General features: G+C 37.3%; 2 protein-coding genes across 2 annotated transcripts; one reads left to right on the plus strand and one right to left on the minus strand.

Annotated features, from left to right (window-relative positions):
* The first annotated feature begins 550 nt into the window (after positions 1 to 550).
* Positions 551 to 1,405, plus strand: LOC147488901 (metallothionein-like protein 2). Its single transcript, XM_086570576.1, has 2 exons — positions 551 to 708; positions 1,023 to 1,405. Exons 1-2 carry the CDS (start codon positions 641 to 643, stop codon positions 1,198 to 1,200), a joined length of 246 nt encoding a protein of 81 aa, XP_086426702.1. The 5' UTR covers positions 551 to 640; the 3' UTR covers positions 1,201 to 1,405.
* A 399-nt stretch (positions 1,406 to 1,804) lies between these two features.
* Positions 1,805 to 6,900, minus strand: LOC147488902 (kinesin-like protein KIN-10C). The gene is given in 13 exon segments (XM_086570575.1): positions 1,805 to 2,115; positions 2,199 to 2,237; positions 2,311 to 2,373; positions 2,465 to 2,486; positions 2,862 to 2,908; positions 3,018 to 3,298; positions 3,438 to 3,519; positions 5,078 to 5,120; positions 5,198 to 5,508; positions 5,614 to 5,991; positions 5,993 to 6,250; positions 6,328 to 6,493; positions 6,595 to 6,900. Coding segments are annotated over 13 exon segments (1,917 nt in total). The 5' UTR covers positions 6,777 to 6,900; the 3' UTR covers positions 1,805 to 2,070.
* Between the last annotated feature and the right edge of the window lie 5,158 nt (positions 6,901 to 12,058).

A 12,058-nucleotide genomic window follows, 5' to 3' on the forward strand; every position in this document is an offset into this window, starting at 1 on the left:
TCAACTAAATTGGATATCTGCCATTAAAGATGTAGTTTCTACTATGTTTTATGTAGAATTTACACATGTATTTCGAGAATGTAATAGGACTACTGATTACTTGGCAGCTCTAGAATTTTTTAATGGCTGTAATTATTTTATATCTCCCCTCGAAACTAGACTTCAAACCATTGTGGGTGAGGACTGTGTATTTCAGATTTTAAACTAATGAACAGGGGTATGTAACTTCAAGCTTTATTCAAAAAAAAAAGTAAATCAACTAATTTCTAGTTACTAGTGCTATCTTCTCAAATGTTATAATTGACAACCTTATTTGACACTTGTTTACACTTGTTGCACATTATTGGTCTAAAAAGATAAAAGTTTAATGCTACGTGTTTGATACCTCATACGATTCATTGATACGTGGGAAAATAAGAGAGTAAAGAGTAAACAAAATTGATACTTGACCCAGTCCACGGGATTCCTTAGCGTAGGATCAGCACAAGTTTACGATGGATATAGCACCATTCTCTCTCATCAACTGTGTCTATAAATAAGACCCTTTCTTCCACTCTTAATACTTGTTCCAAGCAAAGGTTGTTTTACTTAAGCTTATTACTCGTGTAATCCCTCTGCATTTCCATCAATTTTCAAGAAAATGTCTTCATGCTGCGCAGGAAAGTGTGGTTGTGGTGATGGTTGCAAGTGTGGCAGCAGCTGCGCTGGGTAATCTCTTGCATCACTTTAATTAGAGTATTTGTAATGTAGCCAGTCATATTGGCAAGCTAGACCATGATCAATCCAAAGAGATGCATGGCCAACTGTTTTCATTTTGATGTGCATTTCCTCAAGTTTTCATGCTACTCACAGATGGCATATTGGCATGCTGCATTTTTTGAACGACATGCTTCACGTTAAAACACACAAGTAGGCCAGTTATTTCATATCTAGAAAATATGGCCAAGCCAAACTGCAGATGGTTCATTTATTCTTGGTGAAAACTATGTTGTGGGTGTGAACTGTGTGATTTGTGGGTGCAGGTGCAAGAAGTACCCAGACTTGGGCTACTCAGGTGAGGGGACCAGTGGCGAGACCATGATTATTGGTTTTGCGCCAGAGAAGAACTACTTTGAGGGATCAGAGATGAGTGTGGGAGCTGAGAATGATGGTTGCCAATGTGGAGCTAACTGCACCTGCAACCCCTGCAACTGCAAATGAAAGAAATGATCTACTACAAGACTAGGATAATTTCTACATATGTAGTAGTTTGCTTATCTGAAGTCTTTATGTATGTGAAGGTTGGTGTCTAGTACTGAGCCCTGGGAGTGTTAAGAGGCTTTTTTAGTATCATCATATAATAAACCTAGTCGATGTTGTTTACCTTTTTTTATAGACAGCGGATCTCCTCTTTTCATCTTCCAAACTGCGCTTCTGTTGGATCAATGTTTCGTAAAACTAACTTATCAATTGACTTGATTTTCCACTTAGCCAAACAAAACTATCCCATAACATTATGTAAATTCCTTACGAGAGGAATACAAAAGTGGCTACTGGAAATATCAGTTGCTTCGTTAAGCATTACGTAATACAGCTACAATCACCTATCAAAAAAAAATGCAGCTACAATTAATTTTGAAATACAAAATCCCAGAGCATCACTCCGATTACCTGCTCAGCTTATTAGAGAAATTACATTATTAGAGAAATTACATAAAGGATGAAATTAACCAAATTAGAGAGCTGCTTCGTGGGCATTATGTAGAAGCTAATGATTCTTAATCTGGAATTGGTTTACAAACTTGCCTAAGGCTTAACACAATACTAAGAATAATATTTTATCTTCAGTGAATAATGACCCTTGGGATTAGTTCCTACCTGGTAATTTGATTTAATGTAAACTGAGTTCCTAATTATAAGTAGCTTAATTGGTACTTCTTATTGAGATGAACAGAAATTAGCACCACAATGGCAGAAATCAGAAGCTGGTACAAATGGCAAAGACACGATATGAATATACACTAATGTCAAGCCTTCTAACTAGCATAGCATCATCAAAGCAGTTGATGCGGGCTCTTGTATACTCTTGCCTTAGTTGATAATTCCTCTAGCTGCTCCCCAAAATAAGTCATCGACCTATGAAGTTTCCACAGTAATTTTACTAATGAACTTTTTCATTCATAAAACATGCTGTAAGAACTCATAAACAGCCAACTTACCTGCTTCGAAGAGAGACCTATCTTCTCCACATCATAAAGCTGCAACAACCATTTCTGTCAGTACTAACAATGCAAACTTTTAACTGTTCAAGAGTAGGAAAATTTAACTAACCGATTCCAACGGCGATGCTTCTCTCAAGCTGAGTATGTGCTCCGCTCTCTTATGCCCAACACCCTGGATGCAAAAGGATGTGTTACAAATAGCACTGTGAAATATCATGACTTCACTATATTGATATATAGGGTGATCATCCACTAACACTTACCTTCAACTTTACTAGCTCTTCTCTGCAATGAAAACAAAAGAAGCTACGTTAGCCAGGTCTTAAAAGAAATTTTCTACTGAAGCTATTTAATATGACAATGCAATGCATATTTGATTAAGTTTTGACCTCCACTCCTAAACATCGAGGTTGATTTCATCTCTGACCCTGTAGATATGTATTTCACTTGTTCAAACACACATACACACACACACACACACACACACACACACACACACACACACACAAAATTTTGTATAGAATTGCCTAATTAAGCTACAAATATTAAACACATGTCAAAGAGATAGCGGATAGAGATCTAGTCTGAGTTTTAGCATTAGAGGTTATAGGTTTATATTATGCATAGTTGCATACACACTATGATAAAATCTAAACTTACTTGCTGGCAGAATTCAAGAACTCAAGATACTCTCGTACAAGGGAACTCTGTACATCCATGACAACAGGTTAGAAGTTGTAATAATATAAATCGTCAAAAGGCAAGAAAAGAAAATAACTTTTTAAAGAGTTAATCAAGGTGGAGTTTCATACAAACCTTCAAATGTGAACTCCGAATGCTATATCTCTCAAGAGGGGTGATGGGTTCAAGTAGGCTGCTGGAATCCTGAGGCCTATCACTGTCATATGTCAAAATGTAAGGTGTCTTCGGTGTCTTTGGATCAATGATATTGACATGGCCTTCGAATGTCATATTATCATAGAACTTCAGCTTTGAATTGTTGTTGATAGGGGAAAGAACTTTTCTCAGAGTACTCTTTTCCCCAACAGAGTTGCTAGATGGGGTGCATGATAAATTCTCTTCATTCAATGATTCATCTGCACAAAGAATCACAACAATAATATTCTAACACCAAGTGCAGCCGCTGACATATCTTTAAAATGTATTAAGAAAAACAAAATCCAAATCCAAACATGTACATCGTATAATAATGTTCCGGAGGTCAAGGAAATATACCAGGTAAGCAGGCTTTTACTCCAGTTTCTTGTGTAACATTCGAGCAGTCTTTACTTTCTTCCACATTGTCGAGGTGCATCTCCTGTAGAAAGAGAGCCAAATTATACAAGAACCATGATTTTTAGCAGTTTAGGAAAAACAGTCTACTGTACTGCTTATAGACTGACAATAGGTTTCTGAATAGCATACATATAAATATGGTCAAAATGGAACATGCACTTGGATATTTCTCAAAAACTGCGCCGTGTAATTAATATGGCTTGATTTTAGTTTCTTCAGCAAATCCTTAAAATAACTGATAACAAGACAATGATAATTTTAATGTCTAAATTGTACACGCGTTGCTTGTCAGGGGTTAAGAATGTACCATGCCCCGTACTAAGCTGCACTTATTACATTTCCAGGGAAGACAATAGGTTGGTTCACAGTTACCCCCAGCCAGATGGGAGGACAAGTTTTGGACCTTAACATCTATGAAAATGAGTTCATGTAATAAACTTCCCGTAATTAACTTGTTGTGGCTATGAGATAAAATTTCAGTTCATGTATCAACACTGACAAATGTAATCAGTATAAATAGGGATACTTTCTTTCTGTTTCAAAGCTAATGTATAGTGAGAAATATTGGAGTCCAAAGCTTGGATTCAAATGGTGTTTGAATGGTAAGATTGTGTGCTGGTAGAATGTCTCAGTTACATGATGAAGCAAGATCCCATATTCCCATCAAACATCAGAGCTACTAGCTTGTACGAAAAATAAGCACCGTCTTGTCGTGACTCGTTATGGCACTAAGCCTGCTTCCAAGACAAAGCTAGATACCTCTAAACACTATGCAGTTCAGATTATGTTCTGCAATCATTTGGCAATATATCAAGCAGGTCCCTCATTTAGATTGTCTCACTAAGTCTATAGATACTAAAAAAACAAAAACAATAATGTGACACTTCGAATGCATAATGTGCACCGACACGAATTTAAGTATAATGAATCGATTGTCTCACTAAGTCTATAGATACTAAAAAAAAAAAAACAATAATGTGACACTTCAAATGCATAATGTGCACCGACACGAATTTAAGTATAATGAATCGATTGTCTCACTAAGTCTATAGATACTAAAAAAACAAAAACAATAATGTGACACTTCGAATGCATAATGTGCACCGACACGAATTTAAGTATAATGAATCGATTGTCTCACTAAGTCTATAGATACTAAAAAAACAAAAACAATAATGTGACACTTCGAATGCGTAATGTGCACCGTCACGAATTTAAGTATAATAAATTGACTGCATGATACAAGTCTTCATGCATGTATTAACATCAGCAGCTGACACATGCTATACTGGAGAAACTTCTAATTGAATTCTGTTAGGCTGCTATCAAAGATCTAATATGATAATGCCAAGTGAAGACTGATTCGTCTAATCTAAGCTATGTAGATCTTGTGTTAATGCTTTCCTAGCAACGACTGTATCCGCACGTAATAAATGAGTCAAATGGTATGATCAACTAATGAGACTGGCAATAATCAAAAGTATCTAGCACTCAAGTCGATAAGCTAGTCATATATAGAAGAATCAAAGAGAGAAAAAGCATGCAATCTCCTAAAGGAAGACTCCTCAATTGGAACTTACCTCCAAGGAAGACTCAACTGGAGCTCCAGATTTGAATAGATTTCTGTAAACGATACAAAAAGATAATCAGTAATGACAGACTGAACTGATAGTGTCAAGTATTCAGCTAAATACATTTACCTCTTATTCATATTTGCTAGACTTTTAACAGTGGTATCCCTTACTTTCTTGTTGGACCTACATGAACCTTGTTCCTTTGTCAACCTGGTAGATAAGGGTGTTTTGCTAAAACTTGGAGTGCCATATCCTCTTATCCTCTGTGAACATTTTGTTTCCCCCTTACATTCAGACCGAGGGTGCAGCTTTGCCTCCTTGTTAATCTTCACAGTTGGTGTCTCTTCTTTTCGGGCTGAAGAGACATAATTTGTAATATGACGCGAGCGAGAAGCCAAGCTGACTGTGTTGATGGATTCCTGGTATTCCCCTGGATTCTTCATTCAGGAAGAAAATGAACAAAATCACATACTAGTTATGAAAATCTGTAAAACATTAAACAAGGAACACATTGTACATAAAGAGAGACCCCAATTCCTTACCAGACAAGCTACCATTAGAGCGCGACTAGTTCCTCCAAGAGAATCCTGCAAAATCCGAGTCAATTTGCTTTCTCGATAAGGCACTCGAGATTCATTATTGTTGAGAGCATATATCACATTTGACAAGGCGAACAGCGACTTGTTGATCTTTGAACTTTCTTGTAGAAGTATTCCTTCAACGACACTATTTCTATTCTCTTCATGACCTGATTTAGACACCGGATTCCTAACCGAAACAAAACTTGCAAAGTCTATCATATTCAGTTTTCCTTTGACAACAGGCCCAAACCCATCAGTAGAAGGACTAGAAACAATAATCACCAGAACCCCATGACTTCTACCAGTACCATCATTCAGACCAGAATGGCCAACTTTATGTGTTTTGCACACCATTCACAAAAACCTGGTTAAATTCAGACATTGAGCTGACCCTAATCCTAGATAGTCCTTTAAGGTGAACATGTCCATCTTTATCTTCCAACAGACAAATTTCCTGTCCTTTAGGTTCTAACAGATCATAACACCTATCCATATAAACTTCATAATACGAAATCTCAGCAAAACTCCCAGATTTCTCACACATTTCCAAAACCATCGACATAGACAGCGGCATTAGACCAGGTAACTCATCATTCCCCTACATTACCAACAACAAAAAACCCATTCAAGAAACATAATCAAGACTAATCAACAACAAATCACCCATCGACATACCTGCATTGTAAAAGTCTTTCCACTACCCGAACCACCATAAGTGAAAACAGTAGCATTAAAGCCATTAAAAACCCAAGAAATCAAAGGGGTAACTTCTTTTTCAAAGATTTCACTAACAGATGATTCTTGCCCAAAGAATGAGTCCAATTCAAAGCACTCATTACGACTACATTCACAGCAAAAGTAAAAAAAAAAAAAACGAATTAGATAAATGAGTAAAAAAAAGGCTTTAAAGTTGATATACAGTAGTAAAAGAAATGTCTTTACCTGGTAAGTTGATCTTGAAGATGAACAATAACTTCGTTTCGAAGATTCTGATCTGATGGTTTGAGAAGAGAGATATTTGTGATGGGGTTTGTAGAAGAAGGGCGGAGTCTTACTATAACTCTTACTTTGGAAATGAGAGAATGTTGTTTTGAAGTTTTTGTGTTTTGAGATGGTGTCTCCATTTGGTGAACAAGAGAAAGAGAGAGAGAAAAAAAAAAAAAAATTGACCGTTGAAGATTATTGTGTTTTTTGAATTTGAGAGAAGCGTTCTAATATGGAAATCAGACACTTCCACCTGTTTTTACCTTTCTTTTAGTATTAGTAAAATATCGGTTTATGAAATATGGATTTCAATATTTTCTTCCAACTTGGAATACTTGAGTATGGCGCACAATTACGTATCCAACCCTGCGCCAATTGGGCATTGGTTCGCGATACTAATACTTCTGCTGGTAAATACAAGGCGACACTCTTACTCTGGAGGGTGGTGGTGATAATTGTCGTGGGCAAATATCCTCCACCCGATATGCCAGGCCAAATATCATGGTTAATAAGAAATTATCGATATTTCGCATTATAGTTTGTATGTTGCAGGTTTAAACGGGAAAAGGAGGAAGATAAAGAGAAGGGACACGTGGTGCAAGCTGATTGGACTGGAAAAGGAATAAAGAGATTCATTCCAAATCATTACACAAAATTTGTAAACTTAGAACAAGAGAGAGAGAGAGAGAATGTTGTAACCGATACTGTTCTTCAATAACAAGTTTCATTTTAAGTTCGATTCAATCTTTACCCTTTACCTTTAGCAATTCAATCTTATTGATCGTAGTTAGTTTCTCTTGATCACTACATTGGCGTCGTCTGGGTTCAAAGACAAAGATCGATTGTTTTGTCTTTTGTTTCTTTTTCTTTGATCGAATCCATTGATTGAAATCTTGGTGATAAAGAGAAACTATTGGTAAGGTCAGTGAAGGATTAAGGATAAAAAAAGAATATTCTTTTCTTGGTTTCTTTGAAGTTTGTGAATCTATTGTGAAGGAGTTGGAAAGAGTTTGATAGGATCAGTGGAGAATAGGAATTTGGTTAAAGAGTTTTATCAAGATGCCTCCTAAACGAGCGACAACAAGTAAAGCATTAATGGTTGAAGAAGCAAGTACGTCTCAAGCAGCATCAAAGAATGCAGATCGAAGAACTAGAAGGTCAGCAAGTAGATTGGTGGAAGAGATGGATGAGATACAAGAAAAAAAAAAGTATCTCTGAAAGACTTGTTGAGTAGGATGAATGAGTTAGAAAAGCAAAATCAGATGTTAATGACTGAGAATTGAATAAAACAATAAGGGAAGAGAAGGAGAAGCGTGTTGAAGACGCTATGTATGAGATGGTGATGAGGAGTCGAGTTCTGGAACTCCAGTAGTGCAAAAGAGTCATCTCGAAAAGAGGAGAAGGAGTCATCTTGAAGAAGTACAATCTGTAACGAGAATGACACCGAAAGTGGTGCAAGAAGAAGAAGGTAAAACATTAGTCACAAAGGAGATGGTGTAGGAAATGATGCAGAAGTAATTAGGAGACCAGTTATTGGAAAAGGTCTCGTCGTCGATAAGAAAGATGGCAGATGATGTCGGTAGAAATCCATTAAAAAGGGAGATAGAGAGGGCCTCGTTACCTCCGAAGTTCAAAAATCCAAAATTGAGCCAATATGAAGGAGCTACTGACCCCATGGACCATCTTTTTAGTTATCGACATTAGTTCTTGATATATAAGGGCACCGAGTATTGGGATACTGTACTATGTCGATCATTTTCGTCAAGCTTGAAAGGGAAAGCATTAAAGTGGTTTTGCACAATTCCAGAGGGATCCATTTCATGTTTCAGAGAGATTGAAGAAAGGTTCCTCACTAATTACGGTCACCAGAGGGTGAAGCCAAAGCAGGTGTCAGCCTTATTCAAATTGAATCAAGCGAAGAAGGAGTCATTAAAAGATTTCTAAACAAGGTTCAAGGCTCAAAACGCCAGCAAAGAAAAAGATTGATGAATCAGAAATGACAGCTGTCATAGCTTTTCAAGCTGGGGTAATACTAGGATCTTATATGCATAAGTATCTGTTGAGGAAAGAGGTTAAAACATTACAAGAGTTGTATAATAAGGTGGATAGAGATATCATAGTAGAGGAGGGGTTGAGAGCCGCCACTATGCAAATAGTATTACAAGTCACCGATGAGGGGAAAAAAGATAAGGATAATAATGATCGCTATGAAAGTCGAGACTTCTCGAGGTCAGATAACAAAAGGCCTCAGGAGCATTATACAAATCGAGAAAGTCAGCCACAACAGCAAATAAAGTATGACAAAACATTGAAAGTGGAGCTCGATCCTAGCAATTTCATATCTCTCAATTCCACGCTTGAAGATATTTTGCGGAGGATAGCAAATGAAGATTTTGTGGTGTGGCTGAAATATACTTTTAGAGAAATGAAAGGAAAGCCTTATTGCCAATTTCACAAGATCGAGAACCATGAGACTAAGAGGTGTCTCCAATTATTAAAAGAGATAGACATGCTCATGAAAGATGGGAAGTTGATAGAGTTTCGTGTTGATGTTAGACCTGCAGAGATAGTGACCATAAGAGAGAAGCCATTGGGCGTGATAAACATGATTTATAAGGGGGAAATTCCTCAAAAAAGATTTTTTGAGATAAGATAAGGAAGATCTCGATGGTCAAAGAAGTGCTCGAGGTCAATATCGAGCCAGTACCAATGAGTCAGCAGCTAATATCGATTAGCATTCCTGAGGCAATAATGTTCGTATCGGAGGACTTGTCTAAGGTAATGTTGCCACATGATAATGCGTTACTAATCACTTTGCGTATTTCGGGCTATAATGTACAGAAGATATTAGTGGACTGTGGTAGTTCAGTTAATATTTTATTTTGGAAAGCGTTCAAAGGAATTGGTCTCGATGAGTCACATTTAAAACCACCAAAGTTCAATTTATATGGTTTTAATGGAACTTCTACCAAACCTGCTGTAAAGATAAAATTGCCAGTTTGAGCTGGGCCTCAAACGGTGATGACGAAATTCGTGGTCATCAAGCACCAATCTGATCACAATGCCATATTAGGAAGGAAATGGATACACAAAATGCATGTTGTGCCTAGTACATTTTATCAAGTTCTCAGATTCTGTATATGGATTGCACGAGATTATGGGCGATCAGTCCAAATCAGAAAAGTTTAATTTTGTCACAGTAAAAGGAATGATGAAGGGGAAAAGCCAAGACACTGGGGGCGTCTTGGAAAACCCTACTTAGCAGTTACAACAAGCTTTACCTGCCGATACCAACATGCAGATACAGGAGCAGGTAAAGTTCACTCAAGAGATGAACAAACATGAAGAACCACCATGGGAAAGAAAAACCATAGAGGCGGTGGAGAAGATTAATATCAGTAAAGGGGAAAGCGAGCATTATACGTTCATTGGTACAGAAATGGCTGAAAGTATAAGAAAGGAGTTGGTGATATTTTTGAAAGAGAATCAAAATGTTTTTGCATGGTCGATGTCGGATTTCATCGATATCGATCCGGATATATGTTCGCACAAATTGAATATGGAAGAAAACGCAACTCCAGTGCATCAAAATCATAGAAAAGTGAGGCCAATGTATGAAGAGGCAGTGCAAGTGGAGATACAAAAGATGTTAGATAATGACATCATCAGAGAAGTTGAGCATTCTGAATGGGTAGCAAACATAGTGGTTGTACCCAAGAAAGATGGTAGAGTTCGAATTTGTGTCGACTTTACCGATGTGAATAAAAAGTGTCCAAAAGACCACTATCCCATGCCTAGAATTGATGAATTGGTCGACCATATGGCTGGTTTCGAGTTGATCAGTTTTGGCGATGGTTATTCAGGATATTTTCAGATTATAATGGCTATGTTATATCAGTTAAAAACGACATTTGTGGTTAATGGAGGAATATACTGCTTCATCAGAATGCTATTTGGATTGAAGAATGCGGGAGCCACTTACCAAAGGCTAGTGGAGAAGATGTTCAAGAAACTCATCAAACGTATTGTCGAGGTATATATTGATGACATGGTCATCAAATCTATGAAAGCTGGAGATCATATAAAGGACCTCGACACTATATTCAGAATATTGAGAGAGTTTAATATGAGTCAGATTCTTTGATAAGAGCGGCAGGAAGATATGGTATGAAGCTTTTCATGGTGTCTACACAATATTGCATGTTATCAGCATAAGTAACCACTTTGAGATGGGCCTTCTCCAATTCAGCTTCCAGAGCAGTTTGCTGGGATACCCATTCTGATTTCTCCTTGGCAAAGGTGGTTTGTGTTTGGGCAAGTTGCTTCTCCATAGCTTCATAAGAGGCTTGCAGCTTCTGGTGCAGCGCCGTGTGTTCGGCGAAGTATTTCTTCATCTCGACAGCATGATCTTGCTGAACTTTTACAAGAGATTGTTGAAGAGTATCTTTGTTTCTTTTTCAATTGTTGGTTTTCATCCCGATAACGGTGAAAACTGGCCATTTCGCTATCAAACTGTCCCACACCAGCAGAAATTTAACACCGGATTGATATATGGGATTGATATAGATATAGTTAAATGAATATAGAATAAGTAAATTAAGATGAGAGTAAGGGAATGATAAATGCTTACTTTTTTAATAGAAGAACACAAGAGTTGGAATCGTTCATCTATACTGATCTCAGTCATGGCTGTCCTATCTCAAGGAAGTATAATATTCAGCACAAGAGTTTCTCCGAGGCTTGATATCGGAGGTTCAAAAAATAGAGAAGCAGTTTTGGGGACCTTGGTTTGATCTCGAAGGACGAGTTTAACCTCGAAATCGCCAGCTGAAGAAGAGGAATCAGAGGCAGTAGTCTTTGGATTGGCTGGAATAGTTGAAGATTTGGAGGGCATATTAACAGGTGCAATGGTAGTAGTTTTTGCAGTTTTGCTCGGTTTCGAGGCTGGTGGTGCTGGAATATGGCAAGGTTCTTTTCTTTTCTTTGAAAGATGTTCGGTGTCGACATTCTTATCTTTGGAAGAAGTGGGAGCTTTGGAAGAACTGCCATCTGTTGGTTTTCTTGTAAGCAGAAACTTGTCTAGAGATTTTGATGATTTGACTGGAACTTGGGGAATACGAGATGCCATATCTGTGAACAATAAGCAGTGGTGATCAAACACATCGTGCAAAATAGGATAATTATAGAAATCGGGAATTTCTTGTTTGATTTGAGGAAAAAGATCTTCAGTCATTTTAAAACCATTAAACATATATTCAAAATAACATCGAGGAGTATTAGCATGTAATTCAGTGGAATCAAAAGTTTTTCTTAATACTTTTTCAGAGGAACAAGGCTGTAAGGGACATAGAGTAGTTTTACATGGCATAATAGATTGGGAAGGTAAAGAATCTTGACCTCGAAGGACGGTACTTTTTAAGAA

The sequence above is a fragment of the Coptis chinensis genome, chromosome 7, assembly GCF_015680905.1.
Source record: "Coptis chinensis isolate HL-2020 chromosome 7, ASM1568090v1, whole genome shotgun sequence".
NCBI lineage: Eukaryota > Viridiplantae > Streptophyta > Magnoliopsida > Ranunculales > Ranunculaceae > Coptis > Coptis chinensis.